At 44.0% G+C, this 25,960-nt stretch overlaps 1 protein-coding gene and 2 long non-coding RNA genes across 7 annotated transcripts; 1 reads left to right on the plus strand and 2 right to left on the minus strand.

Annotated features, from left to right (window-relative positions):
- The first annotated feature begins 1,757 nt into the window (after positions 1-1,757).
- PISD (phosphatidylserine decarboxylase) lies at positions 1,758-25,923 on the plus strand. 5 transcript variants are annotated; one of them, XM_004934365.5, is made up of 8 exons: positions 1,758-1,842; positions 3,618-3,712; positions 8,911-9,086; positions 20,530-20,766; positions 20,893-21,031; positions 21,871-22,017; positions 22,730-22,890; positions 23,196-25,923. In XM_004934365.5, exons 1-8 carry the CDS (start codon positions 1,793-1,795, stop codon positions 23,418-23,420), a joined length of 1,230 nt encoding a protein of 409 aa, XP_004934422.1. In that variant the 5' UTR covers positions 1,758-1,792; the 3' UTR covers positions 23,421-25,923. The 5 variants fall into 5 exon arrangements, with proteins under 5 accessions (XP_004934422.1, XP_015130924.1, XP_040504090.1 ...); XM_040648156.2 differs by lacking the exons at positions 1,758-1,842; positions 3,618-3,712; positions 8,911-9,086 and adding exons at positions 12,427-12,581; positions 15,967-16,383; positions 18,411-18,576; XM_046901382.1 differs by lacking the exons at positions 1,758-1,842; positions 3,618-3,712; positions 8,911-9,086 and adding exons at positions 12,427-12,493; positions 15,967-16,383; positions 18,411-18,576.
- Positions 3,303-13,014, minus strand: LOC124417231. Its single transcript, XR_006931578.1, has 7 exons — positions 12,780-13,014; positions 12,577-12,701; positions 8,625-10,564; positions 7,930-8,077; positions 5,429-5,536; positions 5,126-5,304; positions 3,303-4,252 (listed from the first exon to the last, which is right to left on the minus strand). It is a non-coding gene; the product is annotated as an uncharacterized LOC124417231 (long non-coding RNA).
- On the minus strand, positions 20,874-22,794 carry LOC124417233. The gene is made up of 2 exons (XR_006931582.1): positions 22,662-22,794; positions 20,874-22,545 (listed from the first exon to the last, which is right to left on the minus strand). It is a non-coding gene; the product is annotated as an uncharacterized LOC124417233 (long non-coding RNA).
- Positions 25,924-25,960: the final 37 nt, after the last annotated feature.

Here is a 25,960-nt window from a genome sequence, read left to right on the forward strand (position 1 = left end):
ATGTACATGTATATAGTTAAGCATAAGTGTATAAATGGAACTGATGCAAAAAAAATACATATATGTATATGCATTGCTAATATGCTTTGATCTTACCAATTCAGGAGAGACTTGATCACACTTCAGAAAGAAAATTTTCTTCCCAGTTTTGCTTTCCTCCTAGCACTTCCTTGGCTTCATGTACTTCGGCAACACTTCTCCCACATTTCTGTTCCTACATTAGATACCTTACCTGAGCAATTCACAGCCCTTATTCCCCACCTGCTTCTTTTGTGTTTGTGTACACAGACCCCCTTTGCTCACCTTTGCTGTTTCTTATGTTTCCTCACTAAGCCTGCAGCATTTGTTGAGATGTTATCTCATTTCCCATTAGACTGATCACAGGAGTTCACCTCTCACACATTCCTGTGTTTCTGGGACATTCTCAAGTCCAAAGACCTACATTCTCTCATTTCATAAGAGAATGGTAGGCATCCCCATCCATTTCAGAGGATTTGGATCAGAAGACCTTTAAGACCCCCTTCCAACAGGAATTGTTCTATGAATCATGGCATTATCCCACCCTTGGATTTGGCTCAGCTGCACAGTTCTAGCTCAGCTCAGAACACTTTGGGAATTGTGCCCCATTCCCCACTGAGTGCAGTCTATATAATCTCAGTACAACACAAAAAAATCATATTACAAATTAGAATAAAATAATTTTTTTAAAATAGCTATAGATCCACACAGGTAAATATATACTTCCAATGCCAGGAAAAAAAAAAAAAAAAAAAAAGCTTAGATCAGGCCAGATCACTAATCAGTTAAGTCCACATCAATTAAAACACGCTATAAACAAGTGTGCTTTATTTACACCTCTTAACCTTGAGTCACTCCTGAGTCAGCTGTGGGGAAGCCTGCTGGTCAGGCCCTCCTGCAGGGCACGTTCAGACATCAAAGCCCCGGCCTTGCCATGCTGGTGGCACTGCACCTGATGCCATCAAATCCCATCTTTGCAGCTGTGCTTCCTGCTGGTCCTACCTTACGTGAGCTCAGGAAAATGTGCATCCTGACAACTCAGTCAGCTAATGTTATCAGCATTACGTGAGAGCTGCAGCTGAATTTCTGTTGAAATTTCACATTATTAACAGAATTTCCTGCATGAGCCCTAAGGTAGAAGACACGCAAGGAACAACCCTCAGCTACTTACATAGGTACTGCTGCTGTTGTGGTAATGTGAAAACAGCAGCAAACATTCTGTAGACTCCACAGAGTCCTGGCTAGGATAACAGACAGCCAACCATTAACCACAAACACTGCGGGTCAGCTGAGAGCACCTCGGCCTGGAGCAGAGATGAGGAAACATGGCTGCACAGCCATGAGGAATGATTTCATACTGATTCACCTCTGAAACCTCCCCCGGCACTCAGGAAACAGCAATCAGCTGCTGGCTGCTAACGCGGTAGCCCTGGATCCATCTGGAGATGCATCTAGGAGGGTGGAACCCACCTTATCTTCACAGAGCCTCCTCTGTGGTGTTACCACACAGAGACACCCAAGCCCACGCAGTCCAAGCTCAACATCTCCTCACTTAGGGGGGAAACAGCACGGCCTCCCCTCCAGTAAACTGCTCTCCTAACACCCCCAATACTTCCACACCACATGCAACTCACGTACAACACCCCCATACCGCCCTTTACGAACAGCCTTGCTCCGCCTACACGTCCCCTTTCACCCCGCCCAGGCCCCGCCTCACCCCGCCCTCGCACTCGGCGCGCAGCGCAGGTCGCGGCGCCGCAGCAGCAGCAACAAGATGGCGGCGGCCGTAGTGCGGTGTGGTGGAGCTGCTGTGCGGCGGAGCAGGTACGGGCGGGGCGGGCGGGACGGCACTGTGCTGCTCGGTGGTGAGAGTCCGGGGCTGGAACTGGAGTCAGAGCCAGGGACGGAGCCGAGGGCGCAGCGGCAGCCGCTGACAGCCGTGAGGGGTGAGCCCTGAGGTCGGCAGCTTCCCTGCACCGGGCGCGTTGCTGTTGCGTCGCCCTGCTGTGTAAAACGTGCAGCGGCGTGGGGCGCTTTTTGCTGGGTGAGGTAACCTGGTTACGGGAACCTGTGGGGAGTACCACAGGGGAAACCTTTGGGGAAGGCCTGCCCTGCTGCGTTTGGGTCAGCACTGGGGTTTTTCACTCTACCCTTCAGCTTCTTCTGGCTCCAGATGCCGTTTTACGAGGATAAGTGAAAACTGTAGCTAATTATCTTTAACTTAACAGTAAAACATAGCTTGTAAGTGCCCACTGCTATTGCTGTGTGATTTCTGGACAAGAAATCTATTCGTGGACTCCTTATTTCCTAAATAAAGAGTCTACTTGAAACTTGTGAGATATCTGGAATTTATTCTTAAAAATATGAAGGAATGATAATCACTTCCTGGAACTGAATCATCCTAATGATGCAGTAGCCTGTAAGTTAATGAAGTAATTCTGTACTCAGCGTGCATCTGATCCAGAGCAGGTGAGAGGTCACAGTGCCAAATGAAGACGTCCCAGCTGTCACATTTGCATCCTGGGAACGAGGCCTGGCACCCATTACTTTCCCAGCTATACCAGTGGGTCTAATAAATGACAGAACTTCTTTGTAGATTCTACGACTTTTCTGTGTTCACCCTCTCCCCGTCAGTGTGGTGAGGAGAGAAGGAGATGTGAGAACCCAATTCATGAGTGTGTCTTAAAATAGTTGTGGTAGGGAGCTCTTAAATGGCACCTGCGTGTGTGGCAGCCTCCTGGAGGTGGAGTCATGCCAAGTGTTAAATGATCTCATTACAAAACTTTACCACCACATTTACAAGCAGAGTTTGTTCTGATCAACATGTCTGGATGCCACTTTGTAAGAAGGATTACCTTTGGGTGGATGTAAATACGTATTAGCCGTGATGTTGAAGAAGATAATGTCAGTATTTACACTGCCATTCCTCCAAGTATGGGAATTTTGCTTTAAGCATTCTTACACTTTCCCCAGTAAAATACAACTCATTTATGATCTTGAAGCAGTTGTTTGCGTGCTGTTGGATAAAATCCAGCATATTAAACTGGAAACTGATCTAGAGGAGAGCAACTCACTGGTTTTAGTCACTTTTTTAAAAAGAACACATGGATTGTTGGTCTTGTAGACCAGGGTAGTGCATAAAACCAAAGATTACATTAGATAACACTGACTTGCTCCTTTAAAGGCTCGGATTGTATTTACAGTAACCAATATACTACAACTCCAAACAGCCTGAGATAGGGTATGTGCCATTAGCAAGCACTATACCCAGAAGAGCATCACTGTTATCATAAAGGAACGTTTATTTAAAAGGAACATATGTTCATGTTTTGATAAGAAAGTAGAAATACATGGGAGTAAGAAAAGTGAAATAGATACATCATTAAACACGGGGGTATCTGCAGAAACAGTTGGATTTTTCAATTTATTGGGAGAGGAGGAGGTAGGCCTGAAGAAAGTGGTTTCAGTGTGAATTTTAATGCTTTATTTTATGAATCTCAGCACTTTGAGGGGAAATTTTCCCTCTGTGTTGTTCAGCATCTGAGTATTCTGTTTGTATTTGTGCTTAAGCCACTGTCTGTTGTATGTTGTATTCACAGTTTCCTGACTGGCTGTAACTTCCTCATACGTGAGAACCCATGCCTTAGAACTCCAGTCCTGTGGAAGCAGCCACCTTCCAGGACATTTTTCAGTGGTAAGTGTGTCTTCTATGTAATCCAGTGTTTATAAATTCAGGGTTACTCAAAATTAGGCAAATTATGATCAAATAGTGGTGAATATGAAGTTCTTGACATTGAAGGAGGTGGACTGAGAGTCCAGATTCAGCAGCCTACTCAATTTATGGAATTTCTACGGACATAAGCTTGCAAATAGTGATTTTAAACTTTTGGTGTTTTGCAGGCAGCAAAATAAGTATATTTATCTATTTCATAAGGTTCTTTCATTACATTATTCATTGTTTATCTTTTTTTCTTAGATAGCAAATATAAAAACAAATGATTTATATATATGTATTTATTGTCACAATAGGGGCATTTTAGACAAATAATCCCTAGCAATTGTTGAAAGTTACTTCTTCCTTCTAGAAGTGCCATCTATTCCACAGTGATTTTATGGATATGAAGAGTCTTGCAGAGAAGCAAATCTGGACAGCAGTTTAGATGCTGTAATATCCGGAGCAATGCTTGGCTAAAACTGGAGTTTGGATTATTGTCAGCTCTCAAATTAGGAATACCTGCATTAGAGCATGACAGAATACAAACAATTGCATGCCTGATTTTTTTTTTCTTTCCCCTCTTGACATTTGTTCACCCCTATACTGCATTATTCCTGTGCGTTTTTTGTCAGAAAAACTGGCTTCCTTTGTCATTGTGACATCAGCTTCCCTAATGGTCCCTTTTAATACATCTCATTTGAGGGTATTTGCTTTTTTTTTTTAACCTTCTTGATACTTTAACATTCATCTTGTACACTGCAATTATCATTTCTGAAGAAACCTGTCTGACAGGGCCAGCAGAAGAGCCAAGGTGACGAAGTGAGTGGTGGCTACACTCCCATTTTCTCCCTTATATTTTTTCATAAGGGAAATTTATACCAGGATATTTTTCCAGATCTGTTTCATTCAAAATGAGGGATTTCGTGTTTCCTTATACTCCCTCACCTCAATAACTGGAGAATAGTTTGTAAACCAAATATGATCAGACTGTGATCAGAATGCTTAAAGCAATGCTAGAGGAAGAAGCTCTGCATGGAAGGACACATACAATGCAACCTATTAGTTTTTAAATTGTTTCAAAACTTCTACAGTTTTTGCAGTGATGATGATCTCTACAGCAGAATAAAGCCAATTTACCACAGGTTCCTTTTTTGTAATTACCTTCCTCAAATTACGTAGCTTTCTGAGGGCTCTACAGATGAAAAATTACTTTTCTAAAGGCAATACAATTTAGCAGAGTTTCATCTTTGTACAGTGTTTTAAATATACTTTTTAAAAAACACAACTTTAATGAATTGACTGTATTGAGCCAATGTTTCACGTTCTTTGCATACCTATATTGTATCAGCTTCCCTCTCTTAGAAACATTTTAGAATCTCTTTAATTGCTTACCATGTCCTGCAGCATCTCATGCTCTCAGCGTCTCTACCACAATGTGCAGCCACATGCCAGGCCAGGCAAACTGAGCCTGTATTTTGCAGGTGGGTGTTGCAAAGGGGACGTGAAGGCATCTGCCTGGGTGTTGGTTGAGAGGTCTTTGTAACAGCAGGGTCCTGAACTGAGCCTGGTGACTTAAATGATATCTGTTATCAGCATGAAATTCAAAGGAATTACGTTAGACCATGTAATGACTGACTTAGAAGGGAGGCATTGAGCTTAGCCTGTAATGGATAATAGGAAGGAAACAGAACATACCAGGTAGGAATTTCTTGAAAGCTGTTCGGTTATATTACACACTCTGGAGTGTAACTGTTATGCACTTGGGGACACCTGGGGAAGTCAGAATCCAGCAGTTCAGCAGGCCTGTAAGAAAGAGGAGCTCTAAATATAGTTTTAAATTACTGTCTGTACTTGTAATTTTAATAAATTGTGAAATTAAGGTAGGATTATGTGAAATATTTAAGGCCTGCTAAAATGATGCCTTCACTTGGAATAACTCTAGTTGGATAGGGCTGTGAAGAGCAAATACTGTTTGGTTTTTTTGCCAAGTATTTGTAAGCTTGTAGTCCATGCATTGACCTGTTGCTAAAACAATTGCATAGTCTTACAGTCTTTTCTTTTTCCTTGTCAGCTGAGGTGACAATTGGTCCCATTTTGTAACAGCACTTATCTGGGTTAATTTCCTTGTCCAAATCCTTTGTCTCTTGTCATATATGAATATTTTATTATTGAAATATATGCTTTTATCCATTCCAGAGAAGGAAACTTACTTCTTCTGTTCTGATTTGCTGAAAGTAGTTGATGATGAAGAGATATCTCAGGTTAGCTTTACCTCAAAGGAGTTCAGGCTTAGGATTAATCCAGAGCATGGAAAAGTATATTAAAAGTCCCCTGTCCTGGACTTGTTTCTGCTGGTTCATCTTCTGGGACAGGGGCTTTCCTCATGCTCCTGCTGCTCACCAGGTAGCTATGGCAGTGTTTGTACCATTGGAGAACGTGATGTTCAGCCAAAACCTCTGAGCAGCACCAACAGCCTGACCGTGGTGTTGTTGCCAGAATCAGCAACTGAACTTCTGTTTTGGAATCTGTAACCTTTGTGTGAATTTCATTTATGGCTGAAAGGTGTGGAGTTGTATTTTTGATTATTTTGTCAGCAAATGATCTCTATCACAGGAAGAAAAATGTTTGCATAGGTCTATCAGTAGAAGTTCTTGAACTGGAAACAGCCTCTGGATAAAACCTGTACAGAAACCAGAAAAAGCTGTTCCCACCGAGGGCTTTCTGGTATTTACTGGCTCTGGCGAAATAACTGAGCAGTTTTGTCAACTTGGAACCAAAGATGTGGTGGGAAGGCAGTTAAAGGCTTTAGGGCTAGCAAGTGTTGTTGGTCTCTGTACAGACGTTTCTGTTGAAATAGTGATGCAGCTGTCTAGGCAGACCAAAGTTGAAAGGTTATAGACTCTTTGTAGACGTGAAGTAAGTAAAATCCTTTTTCATAAACATTTCACTGTTCTAAATGATCCCTCACCTTTTTTGAGCATTTTCCTTAGGACAGAATCATAGAATGGCCTGAGTTGAAAAGGACCACAGTGATCATCAGTTCCAACCCCCTGCTATACATGCAGGGTCACCAACCAGCAGACCAGGCTGCCCAGAGCCACATCCAGCCTGGCCTTGAATGCCTCCAGGGATGGGGCATCCACAGCCTCCTTGGGCAACCTGTTCAGTGCGTCACCACCCTCTGAGTGAAAAACTTTCTCCTAATATCCAACCTAAACCTTCCCTGTCTCAGTTTAAAACCATTTCCCCTTGTTCTATCACTATCCACCCTCCTAAACAGCTGTTCCCCCTCCTAGAATGTTTTCTAGAATCTAACTGTAGTTGCTGCCTTGTTTTCTTTTGTGTTTTTTCTCCAAAATATGAGATTTCTTCACTAAGAATAAAGCCATTTTCATATAATGATGTATTTTCAGGCATATAATTCAAAATGTTTTAAATCACATAGTTTTGTTCATTTCTTTCCTATATATTTTGAGAAAACAAAATATGAGCGAGAACTGCTTATATGGGGCATCTTTCTGTATCATGCATGGAGAGCAGCTGAATGTCCCTAATCACTGCTGCCTGGAATTCCAGTTCCCCAGGTTGCAGAGCATTTATGCTTTGTGTCTATGCATGCCTAGAAATAGAGCTGGTATTTACTGGATTTTTTTAGTTGTCCATTTGTCCCTTCCTAGTCAAGCCCTACCCCTAAAATCGATGGAGCAAGATAGAGCCCATTGTTTCTGCTTCCTGCCCACCCATGTCAATGATTGTTGTGGAAATGACACCACTCACTGTCCAGGAATGAATTCCTTTGGGCAGCTTTTCTCTGTCTGGCAGTGACATCAGACTGTAATACAAGCAGGGCAGCTTGGCCTGTTCAGCGTGAACAGCTCTGAAGATTTTGGAAGAGAAATGCTTACCCCTTAGAAGCTGTGCCATGTAGTGTGTCACATGCAGCATGCAAGGCTTGTGTTAGGCAAGAGGAGCTTGGTAGTTTTCAGTAAGGAACAGATGTAATACTGGATGACATTTTTTTCCCTCTATAGTATGGGAGTGAGCCTTCTGACTTGGCTGGGCCACACTGAGGAGGAATAGTCTTGAGCCATGTACAAAATATGTAATATAGTTGAAGTACACAAGTAATAAGGGTTATTTTTTATGGAAAGGTTAAAAAAGAGCAACAAAAACACAAAACTGGTGGGATATTCGACCTTGTTTTTGTGAAGCTAATGCATCAGGCTGGTTCAGTGGCAGTGGCTGCCACTCGCAGTGAGCTCTCGAGGTGTTCATCAGATTTCTGATGAAATTTTCCTATTCCTGTACTTCATCCTTGAGAACAGTTGTTCACAAATGTACATCCTGCCAAAAGATGATGACATTGTTGAAGGCTAATTCCAAACAAACTGAGCTTCCATTATATTGTGTATCAGAAGAACACTTTTTTCAATGAGAATGCTTAACCAGAGACTTATTCTCAATTTCCTTTATCAAAACAAAGAGCAAGACTGCCTGCTTTTTTGCTGTTCACAGGACCGTGTTTAGCCCATGGATCAAAATGCATAAAACTATTTCCCATAGTTTGAGTTAATGCTGCGGTGAGCCCTCTGTGTTCTGCTCTCAGCTCAGTAACAGCACACTGAGGGTTTGGTTGTTGCTGAGAGCTGGGTGTGGGACGTGCCTGCTCTGGAGTGACATGTATTACAGCAGAAATGTGCCTGTTATCAAACCAATGCTAAACCAGGTTGTCATGACCTTCCCTCTTCCAGTTAGGGCATTCCCAAATAGATATCTAACTGTAATGAAGATTCTGATGATTGAGAAGCACGAAGCTCTGCATGTACACGTTGTTCCTCTGTGACTGAGTTTTCCATACAGTAATGACATAGAAATCCAGAGGTGAACTTACATGCACTGTGAAGCCCATCCCTGTGGTGCTTTCAGGCAGCTCATTTTACATTCTGGGAAGAATGTTGGGGGGACACAGATGAGCAGTCAGTGCTTATCAGCTGAGTTTCAGTAACTTGGTAAGCTACAATATCTGGAGCACATACGAGCATATATTAATACCTTTTGTATCCTTTATTTCCAATGGAGTTTATATAATCTAAGCTGACATCCCTCACTGTGCATATTGGCTGTGTTTGTTTTAACTTTATACCTGCTCTCTGAAAGTGTGCTTTTCTCTGTTACAGACAGGAGGAAGCTTCATACTGCTCCAGCAGGACAAGCCTTCCGCCTGCGCCCCTTCCATGTTCTGGTGGCTACAGGTGGGGGATACGCAGGATACAAAAAGTATGAGGGCTACAAGTTGGAACAGCTGGAGAAGAAGGGCATAGAGTTGCCTGTGAAGCTCGCAAGTGAGTGGGAGGTAAGAAGCTTGTGGCAATTTTGCTTCTGCTGTGTTTGAGGCAAAGCCCCTTTGCTCTCTTTCCAATGAGGAAATGTGCAGTTTGTTCTCTGTAGCTGATGCATTTTTGACAAGTTGTTTCTGTCTTTTAAGTAACTTGCACTCTTGAGAGAGAACATAAGGTGTGCATCTGCAGCAGCTCTGAAGGATCTGTTGGCTCTGTTTAGTGCAGTGCAATTTCTTACTTTCCCCACCTTGAATTGCATGGTGACAAATAAAGCTCATAATATAATCAAACTAGGCAAGACCGAAATGTCATGTCATAGGAATAAAAAACCACTTAGTGCTGAGTTGGTCCCAGTAGTCCTGGCTGAAGGTACAGCATGTGCAGCATCTGTAGGGTTTTTATCTTCTCACTGACGGCTCAGTCTGCTACTTTTGGCATTTTTCTTGCTTCCCAGTGCCTTCGTGCCTTATCTACTTTACAAGGATGCTGAGACGAAGTTAATATATAGTAATTATAAATCTACCTGGTTTCTTTATACATTACATAAACTTATGTACGTATACATCTGGAAAGCCTTTTCTTTCTTAGAAAACACCTGCATCTATAATGGAATTTGCTGACCCTGAGGATTTTTTGCCTTTTTTTCTGGATCCCAAGATTTGAAATTGTTGTGAAATGGTAGTAGGGTATATCAGATTTGTGGATCAAATACCTACTGCAGCACTGAAGTAAGAAGTATTTCTTAACTGCACATAACTGCTGTATTTCCTTCAGACTCTTAGGGAGATACAGTACAGCTCGGTGTTAAAGAGTTTAAAGTATATTTAAACTCCAAACAGCCAGGTAAGTGCTTCAGTGCTGTTTCTGAAGGCAAGGAGTTAAAAATTCTGCGATTGTAGGATTGTGTAGGAGATGCTTCAGTGTGACCTTTAGCATCTCTTTTCTTTGCATTCCTGAGCACACTGCCAGTCTGTGAGTGGTTTTGGCCACGTGCCTTTAGGGGACAAGGCTGGAATGCTTAAATTCATTTTCTCTGGTGATCGAAATGAGCTATGACCCAGGAAGGCTGGATGCTGACAGCTTAAGCAATGATAGCTCCTGAGAGATTTATAGACAAATTCGTCTTCTGTATATTCTTTTCCTACGGAAGTTTATTTCAAACAGATTTTGTGTTTTGATTAAAAGAGAGACTGGTAAGTGTCTATGAGGTATTTATTTTAAAAGGCACCATCCATTCAGTTTTGGTTCTTCAAAACAAATGTTTTTTTTTAATAATGTTCATATTTCTAGGTATGCAACTGAGTAATTCCCTTATTAAATTTGCTTTCTTTCATTATACCAGTATGCTGAGTGTTATTATTGGTGGTTATTTGGTGAAGTTACAGATATTGCTTTTGATGAAAAAGCTCTAAAGAAATCACACAGAAGTTGTCCTGGTCCTTCCTGATACACTTGAGTTCTGTTGGATGCTTCTGTGGGAGGGAAAGAGAGCCTGAGAGAAGTGAAAACAGAGAAACTGTGTTCAAACATTGAAAGAAATATTCTAAACAATGCAGAATTCAGGAAAAAGAAAAGCTGCATTGTTCCCTTTTTATTAGAAAGTAGAGGGTCTTTTTTAGCTGAGCTCTCTTTCCATTATTCTCTCTGTGTTTTTGCATCCCTGGAAGCACACTTAGGATTGAGGAAAAGAGGGGTGTTGTTTTTAGAACAGGACTGTAAGCCGTTGCAGAGGTAAAAAGAGCCTCAGTGCGATTTAATGGGCTTTGAAAGTGATACAGAAAGAGAAGCTGCTGTATGTGGCCTCAGTGCTGAGCCTGCTGCTGCAACACCCGGCTCCGATGTACCAGCATCGTGCTCACGTGCACACACACACACTGTCATCTACCTGGTGCACTGTGTGTAAGGCAGGTTCCTTTTCTGAGCTGATATCAGAAATGCTATAGGTCGTCATCATGTTATGCACGCAGAGAATCTCCATGTTGCAGATGTACATACTGGGTATCACTATTGTTTCTTTAGCACACCTGTCATTTTCTTAGAGACATCACATCATAGAATCACAAGGTTGGAAAGGACCTACAAGATCATCTGGTCCAACCATCCTCCCATTACCATTGCTACCATAAGCCACTAAACCATATCTCGTAGCTCCTAATCCATACGCCTCTTGAACACTGCCAGGGATGGCGACTCCACCGCCTCCCTGTGCAGCCATTCCAGTGTCTGACCACTCTCTGAGAGAAAAAGTTTTAATCGTCACTAATAGCTTGAGCTGATTAACACCTCTGTGTGTCTTGTACTGTGAATACCAGCGAGGATCAGCTCTCATTTACTTAGGTGAGGTAAAGCAGGGGGCTTGGAGGGAGACAGGTGGATACATTCATCAGATAGATGGAAGCTTATAGCTTCAAATCTTTGTTGTCACCAAGTATTTCTTGGCCAGGATCTCCATGCATAGCTTGCCATACATGCAGCTTCTCACCAAGGTGCTGTAGGATGGCTGAATTACTCAGTGAGACCTGGGCTAAAGAGAGAGTTTGTATGAGCAGGTTGACTGGAACTTCTTTCTGGTAGGAGGAGTTTCTTGTACCTGTCCTGTGCTTCCATAGTTTGTTCTGATGTAATGAAGTGACTTACGGCTTTGTGTAAGGATCTCCTGTTGGAATGACAGCACCAGCAAAAACAGCAAACCCATGGGGGAACTGAGCTGTAGTGACAGCTGGCACTTCACATGTTGGTTACAGTCTTTGCAAATGGCTCGATGCATTGGGAAGTGCTTGAGTACAGATTTAAGGTCTTGATTCTCAAAGGGAGGAAGAACACAGCCTTCCTATTGATATTAGAAACTGTGCCAGGAGGTATTTGTGCAACAGGAGATGCACAGTGATATTCTGGCAGTCTGATACAGAAAGTGCTTTCCTTGGCCCATAGCTGAGAGATGTGTAGTGTTACGGTAAGAGGTGTGTAACAAGTTCAGGAAAGAGCTAATAGGGAAAGATATACGTATACATGTTTTATCCAACCTGCTTTGCTTTGGAAGAATGAAGCACAGTCTGTGGCTGCTGGGTCTCATTCTTCATTCGCGTTGCTGGGTTCCGAGCAGCGCACAGCTCCCCGAGCACCGGGCTGCGGTGCCGGAAGGGTTTACACTGCGGGGCGCTTCACTGCGTGCCGCACCCGGAGCACCGCGGAGGAGAGGGACCTCCCCCCCCCCACCCCCTCCGTCCCCACGCGTCCCCCATCCCGGAGGCGGCGCCGTGGCCGCGTTCCGGTCCCCCCCTTCCCCGGCTCCTCCCCGCGGGGCAGGGCCGCCCCGGGCCGATTCCTTAAGGCGCGGAGCCGCGTCCCGTGCCCGGGAGGCAGCCGTGGGTACCGCCGTCCTGCGCCGTGTCCGGCCGCCGGGCTCTGCCGCCGGTATCGGGTAGGGCTGCGGGGCGCAGAGGCTCCGTCCTTCTGGAAGCTTCAGCGGCGGCGGTGCGGGGACCCGGCTCGTTCGGGACTTACCTCGGGTGGGTTCGGGCGGAACGGCGGGGGGGCGGCGCGGGGATGGGCGCTGTTGGCTGGGTCCGGCTGCTTTGGTTGCCACAGGTTGACGCGTCGCTTTGCGAAAGTAAATGCGACTTCTTGTCCTGTTTCGAAGGAGAGAGTTTGGAGACTATTGAACGTTCGGAGGGTGGGAGGGAAGGGAGGGGTTTCTACAAGCTTACATTTAAAAAATCCAACAAAACCCCCGTACCCCTGCGGCTGGCTTAAATACCCCAAACCAACCAACTAACAAACGCAGCCGAGAGAAGGGGCTCGCTGTGGAACAGCTCGAGAAGCCGCAGGCGGGCACGGCAGCACCCGGCGGGCACGGCAGCCCCGGGGCCGCCCGGCCCTTCCCGGCAGCCACGTGCCCGTACCGCGCGCCGCCGGTGCTGCCGGATCGTAGCGCCGGGAGGGGCTCTGCGCTGAAACGCCGGGATGCGGACGGGGCGTTTTTTAAACGGGACTTCCGTTACCAAATGTAAAAAGTGAGAGCGGAGGCCGCGACCCTTCCGGGGAGCGCGTTCCAAGGCCGGTGATTCATGCTTACGGGTTCAAACTGAGACGTGGGTCTGAAGGACAGTTACGTTGCTAAGCGAATGAGAAGCCGGGGTGAGGCTCCAGGCAGCGGTGAAAGGACATCTCAGTGGGGGCGCTGGATGGGAGGCTCATTTGAGCTGATAGAAGCCGGCAGATAACAGTTTGCTGCTGTTGTCCAAGAAGCGGATTCATCCCCGCGTGCATTGAGTGGATCATCGCACGCCTGGGGCAGACGCTGCTTGTTGATGGCAGCATTGCACAAGCCCGGCTGTGCGGTGCTTTCCCACAGGTCGATCACACAGAGCCACCCTTCTGCACAGCACTTACAGAACTGCAGCCAGCAGTGTTCCACGCCAGACCCAGACAGTTGGTCTGTAGCTTTCATGCAATTACAGTCGTGCTGATGCTGCTGCCACTACTATGCCTGCTCACGGGAGAGGTCTTCACCCAGGCAGGGCTCTTCTTGCCCTGTGGGTGTGAATCTTAGCTTTACATCGAAGGTAGTTAAGCCAAGGATACACAAACCTGGGGTTTTCTTCCCAAGTTGTGTCACCAACTGTCCTCATTAATGTTCACTTCAAGGCCTTCTGGCTCTGGGGAGTCCCTGGTTAAGTATTTATTCTACTGATACCTAATACAATGGAAGCTCAGTTTGTTTAGAATTGGCCTTCAGCAGTGTAAGATAACACTTCTCTGGGGATTTATACCGTATCATCACTACTTCTTTTATTTACTTAAATTGGATTCTGGATGGGTTTGTGGGGCAGCTGAGGGAATGGCAACTTGCCATGTATGGCAGCACTTAATCAGACTCAGGTATTCGCATCTTGGTGAATGTAAGGAGGTCAGTAGAGCAGAACTTAAGAGAAACATAGGTTGTCATGCTCATATGGACTGATTTTTTTGAGTTAGTGGAGGAAAAAGCCTCGTAATGCCAATGATTGGCTGTTCCTGGAGAGGAATCTCTCTTGGACCACACTTTAAAAGACATTTTAAATGAAGGGTGGTACTCCTCATCCCATTGCATTGGGCAGCAGAACATTTCAGCATCCATTCATTTTCAGGGAGCAGATGAGCTTGCTCCATTGTGGGGTCAGGCTTGTGCAGTCTGGACTGGAATTCCTTGAAAACATCAGAGGTATGAAACTGAGCTGCTGTTGAAAGAGCTCATGGCCGAACCTCCCCAATCCCAGAGGAGCCACGTGCAGGTAGAGATGCTGCTGAGCGGTGGGGGCAGGGTGCCAGCCTGGCCTGGGGCTGCTGCAAATAAACTGCTTCAGTGCTGTGAAGATGCACTCTCAGTACCAGAGTGGTTTTCATCTACTCTGAAGTGCCTTTTGAAACGGTGTTGTCAATTTCACATTTTTCTATTTAAAATCCCTTTTTTTTTTTTTTATGTTGGCAACTTCCAGCATTAGCAGAAATAACCCTCCTGTGCTCCTTGTTCCTTTCCTTTGAGTTTTGGTAGGATCTGGGGTACTTTTTTTCTCTTTTTAGTGCAGTTGTTAACATTCAGCTTGAACAACAATAAACACAGGGCTTGGAGCTTCCTGTGACACAGGATATCATGTCACCATTTTCTTCTTGAAAAAAAATTATCATCATGCAGGCACTCCAGGGGTGTTTCTAGGGAATATCTGAAATATTTGGAGTTGAGGGCCAATCATAATAAATGATTCTTGTTGGAATATTTTCCTTTTGAGGCCCGAGCAGGAAGTCTTCAGCTAGTTCTAGATTTTCATGCTGGCCCTCCCACTTCTCCTGGCTTATCTCATATGAAATGTGGCCCTTTTCCTTAGCTCAGCACCAGTGCTCGTTTTATCTACTCTACAAGACACGCAGCTTTCATGGAGATATATATATTTAACCCAGACTATCACAGAAGAAGTAAGAGAAATGCATAACTACTGTAGCGTTAGTCCCTAAACTGTTCTGGGTACTTGGTTTAATTCTGAGGTGAGATGTACCTAGCGTGCTTCCCCTTTCAGTTTCAATCTGCCTTAACAGCCCAAATCCAGACAACATGGGAGGCAGGAACTCTGGGTTTGAGATGTGGTCTGCAGGGCCAGAGGGGGAAACTCCTCTCTATATTTGCTCATGATTCAGATAGAAAGACTGCAGGCTTTTGTCACTAAAATAAACTAACAAAAAAGCATCACCAACAACCAGCCAAGAAAAAAACAACTTCCTTTACCCATGTTTTGCATTTTAGTTCTGCTGGACATTAATCTTGTGGCAGTGTTGAGAGCCACATAAAAGATACATTAACACCTTTATAATTCATTCACCAGCTGGCCCTAAAGCTGGCTTTTATCACTCAGTATTTGGGTATTTGTAGAAGTGTCCTTTACCTGCTGCCTGGGCATCTTCTGAGATGGAAAGAGATTCCAGGGGATGGATGTTGGCATCCGGCAAGTTTGTGAAAGGGAAAGGTCTTCCTTTCCTCTCCTTTTTCTCAAGATGGGCATTAGGAGCAGGGAGGGATTTTTGGTGCCAAGTAGTCCAGAACTGCTTTAGCTGCAGCTGCTGCACTGCAGAATTGAAGCTGGGAATTATCTCCTCCTCTTCTCCGCCCCACTCCTCCTCCCAGCCTCATATTCAGACTGCTGCTGAGGTTAGCAGCACAAGGCTGGCGGGCTGCTGTGACGGAGCCTTGGTGCCCAGCAGCCTGGGACTGCAGCGTGTTCCTTGGAGAACGGAGCTTCCATGGCGGCCAGGACGAGGGAGAAGCAAGGACTGCTTCTACGGAGAGCTTGTTTTTATCTTGTGCAGAGTCATCTTTGTAGTGGGATGTTGAAATGTGACGCAATGCCTGTTTGTTTGCAATAGCTGCAACCCTCGTAGCAGAAATTCAAGTGGGAAACAGAGGGGGAATCCAGAGACAAACCAGCAGGAGAATTAGAAACCGTGACGTCGTGTCCTCCCTCCTGTGCCGGAGCAAGCAAAGAAAGGAGAGGTAGAGGAAAAAAGACTGAGCCTTGCATCCAGCCGTCACCCTGACAATGTGTCAGTCAAACGCCCTGCAGGGACCCGATCTGCACACAGGGAAATGGTGAGATGCTGTAAAGCTTTATCTAACCCTCCACCCTCTTGCTACAACCTCCACAAAGTTAAAATTCATGTCCGGAGGCTGCGTTCAGGGAACGGCGGCAGCAGCAGCTGTGCCGGGAACCCACAGCCACAACTGGAGAGCCCGGGCCCGGCTGGCTCTGCCGGCGGGACGCCAAATAGGAGAGCTCGTTTCAGGTACTGTGTGGTGTTTTCTGCTTTGCAGGAATGGTGTCTGAAGGGAGAAACAAGGGAGGGAGGATGGGAGGCTTTCTGGGCAGGAGGAGAGACAGCCATCTGCAGAGCTTTTGTTTGGCCTAATTACTATAAAGCTCCTTATGCATTGAATTGTCAGAGAAGGGCATGCTGTTATATGACAAGGGGAATGAAGAGGGTTTCTTTCCTTTCTCCCGTTCTCCATCACGGGGAGAATAGGAAGATTAGCCAGGGACTGCTCTGAAACCAGGCCAAGCAACGGGGAGCCCCAGGGCTCTGGAGTGCGCTGCTAGGATGCAGCTCAGACGGGATTGGTCCGCCAGCAACTGCAGTGGTGGGGGGAGCATGGCAGGGGAGCGGGACCCTGGGGAGCAGGACCCTGGCACAATGCTGAGAGCCTGGCACCAATCCTACCGGCCTCAAGCAGACTGCAGGCTGGCAGGTGATGAGTGGGAGGAAGGACATGGAGTGCCCCTTCCTATTCCCATGTTGAGTCAGTCCCACCTCCTGCTGAGAAAGCAGCTTTATGCCTGCTGAGACAGCACTTCACCTCCTTAGGTGTTGGCTGCTATTTTGTTTTCCTTGCTTTGCGATGCACAGATAATTCTCTGAGTTTTTGTGTGTTTATTTTTTTGGAGGAAAGTTGTATTCACTGCAGAGAGGATCAGTGAGCCAAAAGCACCATCTTGCATCCCAAAGTGGTGACAGATGTCACCTGCCTGTGTGATATTTTAATTCTGGCCCACGTTTTGAAAACAACATGTTGGCAGGAAAATTTCCTTTTTAGATTCCCAGCTTCTTTCCACCCTGAAAAGAAGTAGTTCATACTTCATATCGTATAGTCTGGTGTAAAGCAGAACTGTTCAGAGCAGCCAGAGCATGCCCTTCCAGTCTATGCACACATAGCTGCATCCTAGTTGCAGGCATTTTGTCTGCAGCAGAGTGGGGAGAACACTCCTGGCTAGGATTTAAGGCAGTGCCCAGAAGACTTGAATATTTTGCCCTCAGGTAGGCAGACCTCCATTTGATAACGTGACCTGGGCAGTGTCAGAAATGGTTTAGTCAAAGTCTTCTTCATGAGCAAAGCCAAAGAATAAATGGGGACCCGAGGGGTCTCTCATCCTGACCTTCTACCACGAGGGTCTGAACTGAGGTACCTGGTGCCCTCTGCTAGTTAGAGGAGCAGCTTTTCCCTGGGAGAGGTGCACATTCAAATTCTGCCTACAGCCATTTGTGCTGAGGTTGCTTTCAGTCAGAAAATCCACTTTATGAAAAGTCATCGGCGCAGTTGGTTATGAGGCAAAGGAGCGATTAAGCTGTAGCGACTGGGTTATCTTGCAGCACCAGCAGTATCAGCTTTGTTCCACGTGTTCTCTGTTCAGCACCAACGGTACCCAGTTAATATTTAAGACCTGGAAAGATGCCTTCTGGAGTCAATTATTTGAACACTATTAACTAACTCAGGAGTGCCACTCCTGTTGTTTCTCATATGCTCGTTCCCTCAAGGCAGTTAACAACCAGCAGGTCTGTGTGAGTTTGACTCTGGTGTCCCGTTTAAGACACCATCTAGTCAAGGTTCCTTCAACACATGAGCACTACGGGGGACCTCTGTTTCTTAGATGGCAAGGGTTTCTTTAATTAGTTTCTGCTCATTGTTTCCTCATTGCTGCTCCTCCATACAGTGATGGGATTGGTGTCCCAGAATCACAGGGTTCTGGCTTTCTACCTTGGCTGTCCTAGAGATGGAAAGTCAGGAGCAGCATTTTCTGGGGATGTAATCTTCTGATATTTAGAAGAAGGATCTTTGCTCCCTGTTGTTTGCATTGTAAACTACTGTGTTACGTTATTAGTCGGATGAAGAGTATTTTACTGGTCCTTACTTTTAAAGGAGTAAGGACTTGCAGAATGGATCTTTAAGTAAAGATAAGTAGGAATAAATCACCCGCAGCTACCAGAAGTTCTGATGCTGAGATGGCTGACCCTCTGATGTTGTGTATGTAATCTTTCAGGTTGCAATTTCCCCAGCTGGCCCTGAGGCGAAGGTTGGGCCAGCTAAGCTGTATGTCTAGGCCTGCTCTGAAACTCCGTTCTTGGCCTCTGACTATTCTCTATTACCTTCTGCCTTTCGGTGCTCTTAAGCCCTTGACCAGAGTGGGATGGAGGCCTGTGAGCAGGGTAAGTGTGAGCAGGTCTCTTGTGCTTCATGTCTGTTAGCTGTGTGATGCTGAAGGGAGCTGGCAGCAGCTGGGTGGAAAGGTCCTTAACATTAGAACAGGCTGAGCATCACTAGCATGAAAGCAGAGAAATGCAATCCATCCCTTTAATTTTACTGTTTAGCACTGCCGTGACTAACTGCTTCACAGATAAGTCATTTTTCAGAGAGTAGCAGAGAGTTTATTTGTCCTCTCATTGTTTACCCACAAAAATCAACAGAAACTTCTGAATTAATTCAGTTGCCTCAAAGTATGAGGACAAGGATAAGGCAGAGCACATTGCTCGTCCAGTTTCCTTTCCTGGCCACACTGAAATGGTCTCCTGCTTTTTTGTATAGTGAGGGTTTGCTTTTCAATTTTTCTTCTTTTTTTGAATATTTGTAATTCAGCCCTTCCAAATAATACACTAATGCTGATCTCTGCTCTGACGCCAATGAGAGTAGTCTGCAGGAAGCCCTGCATGGAGGTATTCTCTACATCTGTAATGCAGTTGCAGAATGCAACAACCACATTAACATTTTGATTGAAAACTGTAACAGAATTGCAGTTCTTGGATTTCCTTTGAGTAGCTGTTTGGTTTCATTTCAACTCGAAAACCAGATGCTTTGGAAAAGAAAGGCTATAGGAAACACCAGTGACAATTTCTGTGACTTTACAGTTTCACCTGTATGCTCTCAGTGCTGGTGGGAAACTGAGCAAAACTGACTTTAGAGATTAACACTGTATAAGGCATGTCAGAATGGCAAAGCATTTTTTTTCTTCATTACTTCAGCTAGAGCACTGTGGATTTAGAAGATTTTATTTGAAGCAAGATTAAGTTGGTTGTTTATTGCTGAAATGTCACTGTTTTCATGTGCAGAATGGTGATTTCTGAGTCAGATTCTATTTCACTGTGTTTGATAGGATGGAGAAGCTCTCAGCCAGCATGTGCTCGTTTTTATTGCCATACTGTGCAAGACCTGGTGGTGAATATGACTGAGAATAAATGATGAGTCTTGCTAAGGAGAAAAACAAATGAAACAAAAAAACAATTTAAAAATAACTAAAAGTCTTGGGAGTAAAATAAAGCTGAGTTACATTGTTTGAAACATTGCTCCAGATTCAGGAGATAACTACTTCTTTTACAACACTGGTCTCAGAGGGCTCATCTTCTGTGCTCCCTCCTACGTGGTCACACATACACACGTTTTCTGGCTGATAATGTGTTACACAGAGCTCAGAAGCTGGAATTACCAACAGGGGTATGCTGTCATCTGTCCTGCTACATCTGCAGTATACCTTCTTACCAACGCTGTTTCATTTGGTTTTTCTTGCTATTAAAATGCATGTTTTGGTGTAAGGCCAAAGGTAAATGTATTTCTGCTGAAATATAAGTACTTTAGCAATTATCAACTTCTTTGTTGCAGGAGGAGTAAGGCTGCATCAGCTTATACCAGTTTAGGTGCAGTGACATGGGTGTATTTCTTCAGCTGTGTGCATATCAGAGATACTGGAATGTAGAAAATACTGTCATTAGGAGATGCATTATTTTTCTGTCAGTTTTCATTTGGTTGTTCACAAAGAGTAATATATTGTTAATGTTAAGCCCTTCTGAGAAGTATCCCACTACCATGTGTGAAACACCTTTTCCTGTAAGCCTCACACGGGGCAGTTTCCAGTAACTTGAATCTGAAGCTTTAGCCTGCAAGGGAGTAGAGTTTCTGGCTTCAGTATAAGCTTATAGTAAGTTTCATCCTATCCCTCATTTGCTGTCATCAGAATGGAAGGAGTGAGGATCTAAGTGCAGTGTTTACTTTTTTCTCTGCTTATAAAGGCTAATTCATTTGTGCCAAGGGAGTTGTTAGCATGAACAGCTTGATTCTTCTTTCTTTATGGGAGGAACTGAATGACATGATGTCATTAATTCTTCCTACAGGTTGCTCTGTACAAGTCGGTACCAACTCGACTGCTCTCACGAGCCTGGGGTCGTCTGAACCAAGTGGAGCTGCCCACATGGCTCCGGAAGCCTGTTTATAGCCTGTACATCTGGACATTCGGTGTGAACATGAAGGAGGCAGCTGTTGAAGATCTGCATCACTATAGAAACCTCAGTGAATTCTTTCGCAGGAAGCTGAAACCACAAGCACGGCCAGTTTGCTGTGTGCACAGCGTGGTGAGTGAAGGGAAATGCAAATGTCCCCCACCAAGAAACTTGTCTGCTTGCTGTGGTGGATGGAAGGGTGAGGAAAGCATATATTCCTACTGCATTTCCTTTTTTTCTTTTTCATCTGTGCTGTAGATTAGTCCCTCTGATGGAAAGATCCTTAACTTTGGACAAGTAAAGAACTGTGAAGTGGAGCAAGTAAAAGGGGTTACTTATTCTCTGGAGTCTTTTCTGGGACCTCGCATCAGCACAGAAGATTTCCGTTTTAGTGAGGGTAAGTTCTGACCTCACACCTGTCGTGCTCTGCCCATTCTAAATGTTCGTAGACATCACATTTCCAGGGAAAAAAACAGTTCTGATATTTGTTATATTTTTGGGGAGAAACATGTCACTGTTGTAGTTCTTCTTTCACATCAGTAGCTTGCACTATGTGACTTGTTCTAATTCTCCCAGTTTAATTGGTTGGTTCTATTTTCTGTGGTTATCTTAATAATTACAATGACTCCAAGGTCTGCCACGATAACAGTGCTGTAGCATTCCTGCTGACAGACCATGTGCCTGAGCACCTGGTTAGCAAAGACTGGCTGCTCCCTAATGCATTTCATGCACAAGTGCTGTACCTCTACTGATATGTGTTGTCACCACTTCTGTTGCACATTGAACACCATCTTCATGGCCTTCAGTTTTGATAAGAGCAACACATTTTGCTAAACTGGAGAGGGGACTGGAGAGACCAAGTTCTGCTAACAGCAGGCTTTTTCAACATGATCTCCACAGAGAACTTCATAAACCTAAGACCTCTTCACAAATTTTGTTACTTCAAACAGTAACTTTAGGAAAACATCCATGTCTCAGTGGATTTCAGTTTTGGAGTTTACGTTCCCTAAGCAGCACAGCATAAACTGATGAATTTACAAAATGTTTAAAACAGCACAGGATCTAATTTCATTTTGTAAAGGGAAAAGAATACACTGAAATATTGGATTCTTGGGCCTATGTCTAGTCTTATCAACACATGCAGACTGCATTTAGTCTGTTGTTTTTAATACAGGCTGCTCAGCTATGGTAGATGATGGCAGGAAGAGTACTTTTAACTCCTTTCTTTCTATGCAGTCCCACCTGGCAACTCATTTCAGCAACAGCTAGTCACAAAGGAAGGAAATGAACTCTACCACTGTGTAATCTACCTTGCACCAGGGGATTATCACTGCTTCCACTCACCCACTGACTGGAGAGTGTCACACCGCCGTCATTTTCCAGGTAGGTTTCTTCTAGAAAACTAATGCAGAGGGACTGTTGGTGGAAGCGCTGCTACAGGCCACTGCTGGATGAGATGTGCCAGTGGAGCAGTTGCACATGTTAGATAATGGGAGCATGGTGCTTTGTCACACATGGTTATGAATTCCGAGGTAGTATAGTTTACCAGAATTAATCATATGTGAATGGTAAAAGCAGTAATATTGCATTCAGGCTTTCCTAATTCTTGGAAGTAATTGTTGACCCAGGCTGAACCTATTCTCTCCCAGGAGGGAAAAAAATAAAAATCAGTTTGCATATGAAGTATAGTTCTGCAAGTCAGAGCAAACAGTAGCTTAAAATAAGATCTCTGTTCCTGTATTTGGCAAAGAAGACACAGCCAAACAGTAACTCTACCAGAGATGGCTTCAGATGGTTTTGTCCTCCTCTTTGCTGACCATCATGCTCTAGCTCAGCAAGAAAGTTTATTTCTTGGTCCTCAATCCTGAAGTCTTGGATTTGATTTCAGACACTCCGAGGGAAGATAAAAACCTGTCACAAAGTTTGAGAATCTGTCAAATGCCAGACTGAAGTTATGACTGGCCAAAACCAAGGAGTTTAATGAAATTCAACTATCAGATTCAATGTAGTGAAGTAGACGCACTTACATTCAGACAGCATTACAGTACTGTTATGAGACTAATAGTTGAGCTTGAGTATTTTCTCACTATTGCAGGCTCTTTGATGTCTGTGAATCCTGGAGTTGCTCGCTGGATCAAGGAACTGTTCTGCCACAATGAACGGGTTGTCCTTACAGGTGACTGGAAACATGGCTTTTTCTCTTTAACAGCTGTAGGAGCAACAAATGTGGGCTCTATCCGCATCTACTTTGACCAGGTGAGTAAGATTACTAACAGGCAGCTTTCTGATTTTGACTGTTGAGGTTTGCAAAGCATAAAGGAAGAACAATAAAAAATCAAAATCCTATTAGCCTGAAATTAAGATGTTTCACTCTGTTGATGTTCTGTACTGAGTCACTTGTAGGGAGCAACCTGCACTGTAGACTTTTTTTCTTTTAATATTCCTGTTGCATTTTTGAATTGTAAGGTCCTGCATTGAAAATGCCTTGATACCCAAAGGCTACAGCTATACTGATAGAGCATTGAAACTCTCAAGTAACAGTTTCTGCCTTCTCTTTACAGGACTTGCATACCAACAGTCCACGTTACTCAAAAGGTTCCTACAATGACTTTAGCTTCATATCCAACAACAACAAGGAGGGAATCCCGATGAGGAAGGGAGAACATTTAGGGGAATTTAACTTAGGCTCAACTATCGTACTAATCTTTGAGGCACCCAAGGACTTCAAATTCCACCTTAAAGCTGGACAGAAAATCCGTTTTGGAGAAGCACTGGGCTCTCTCTAGAGACTCACACAGCAAGAAGGGACTCTTAATACACGCTGGAGTGACAAGCGTGTATCGCTCAGCAGGACCTGGGTGAGGAAAACAGAAGATGTCTTTGCTGTGTTCACCTTTAGAGTATTTGGCCTATATTTACATATTGCTGCTGAAACGCAGAAAGAGAAGAATGAACGTATATGTATCAGGTACAGTTGCCTTTAAAGATACTGACTATGGAGGTTTCTGACCTACCCTGTGCCTGTAGTCTTTTGTGTTCTCCCCCTCAGTGTGCCACAGGATAACTATGTTTATAGAGCTTATAAATCCCTTTTAAGCCTTCCTAGACTACAGGTCCAATGGGTGAGAATGGAAGCAGAGGTTAGCTGTATTTAAAGGGACATTGACAAGTTGAGTCAGACCTTGTACCTTAGATATGAAGTATCTTTTTCAGACCTCGAATAACAGATGTGTTCTCATCTTTATTGTAAAACTTTCCTCTGAAGTTCTTACATAAAATGCATGGAGAGCCAGAAAGTTCAATGGACAAGTATGGCTTCACTCTCCAAACTAAGCAAAATGCACAGAGTATCTGTACAGTAAGTTACACACTCAATTTATTTTCCAATGTTAGACAACTTTAAATTCTTTTACCTGACAATGTCCCTTTAGAAATGGACTTTGCACTGTATTTTAAAGCTAGAAACACTGTGTCTACATTCCATATGATGAAACTGGTCATCTTGGGATTTTATTTTTTTTAAATATTAGGAGACAGATCCATATGTCCAATTTCTATTCCACAGTTTTATTTTGCTATTCCAGGCCTTAAGGATTTTGTTTGTGTAAGAAAAAGTTCACTTCTTGAATTAAGGGTTGGAAGACAGATGTTTCTCTTGTGATTCTATGTATCTTCATTGTTGCTTTGTCATTAAATTCTTGAAGAATTAGTTCCTCTATTTACAGAGCAGTTTCAGATACTTCAGGACCAAATTTTATTGCATGGAGTGAAATGCCCTATGCACTGACAGTGTATTAAAATATGGCAGGTTGTTGAAGTAATCTTTGGCCTCCCAGCTGCCAACCTGGCTGTCCTATAATGGACTGGCAACTATTTCGTCATAGCTGAAACATAAAAAGCCACAACCTGCTCTGATTTCTGCCCTCATGCTTAAAGATAAGAATGGGCTGGGGCCTGAATGCTTTACACTGAAGCTTCATCTTACAGTGAAACTTAAGAGCTTCGTTGTAACTTCATGTCAAAGAGTCAACGACCTAATGCCCTGGATCTGTGGAGCATGGCACCAAAAGCCCTGACAGAAATTGTGCCAAACTGGAGAAATTCCATTTTAAAGCAATATATTGATTGGTTTTAGAGTTTAAACTCTTTTAAGTTCAGAAACTCAAACATTTAGAACTGTCTTTGCTGCCCAGAGCTTGCTGGAGTGGACATGCTTACTAAACTTGCCTTTTTGATCTCTGAAAGATTTCTCGTATTACTTTCTTGCTTGAGCCTTGGGTGTTTTTTTTTCTGCTACTTCAAGGAGCTAGTAGGCTTTGACCAGCTGTGTTTTCCTTAAGAAATACTTACCCTTTTTGTATGCACTGCAGAAAATAGAATATAATTTTATTGTATACGTGCAGTTTGCCAAGTCCTATATGCTTAGCTTGTCATCAGGAAAGAAAGGATGGTAAACTGTGAGTAGTGATGTAGTCCAGCTGTGACTCAAAGGTGATGGTGGCTGTTCAGGTGACAAGCAGGAGAAAATTCATTTGGCTCTGAGAGTCAGTGTTTCCTCACTTTACATGGGGGGAGGAGTTTGAAAGCTTGAAGTGGCTCTCAGCCACCTATTGTGTTAAGCTTCTTGGCATTAGCAAGTTTACTCCTGCAGCAGTATATTACCACATACAGGTTCTAGAAATGTGCACTTTTTTAAACCACTGAGAGAAAGAAATACTAAAGCAAACATCAGCCCCAGGGGCTCCAGCTGTGATTAGCCTCAACTTCAAAGACATATTAATAGACAACACCTTTATTGCAGTGGATGAGAGAAAAATGACTGCATCTCTTCCCCTCTTTTCCACTGGGGCCAGTGGCATCCAGCCACAGCCAAAGCAACATCAAGCTTTAATTTATTGCTACTCAGCAGCAGCATCAGCTGCAGTAGCTGAAGGTTACTGACAGGCAGTAGGAGATAAATGACCTGATGTTTGCTTTAATAGAAGTCTTGAAGAGGGAGAGGATTCAGTGTGTGAGTGGCTGGTTTTGTGAAGGTCTCAATGCTGTACAGAGCTAGCTAATTAACAAGTGTTACTTGCTATGCAGGGGCCAGCAATCACCCTGGAAGTGGAAGCAAAATTCCTAGAGGGTACTGATAATGCTGTGAATTTCTCCTGCATGGAGAATCCATTGAATTCTTCAACTGTATCAGTAGCACGGTATTTTTGTATGTCAAAGCGTATGACTTACTGACATGAACTCATTTAATTGCAAACATTTTGAAATAAAGAGTCTTATCTGTGTTGCTTATTTTGGTGAAATGTCAGATTAACCTAAGGTACATACT

The sequence above is a fragment of the Gallus gallus genome, chromosome 15 (assembly GCF_016699485.2).
Source record: "Gallus gallus isolate bGalGal1 chromosome 15, bGalGal1.mat.broiler.GRCg7b, whole genome shotgun sequence".
NCBI lineage: Eukaryota > Metazoa > Chordata > Aves > Galliformes > Phasianidae > Gallus > Gallus gallus.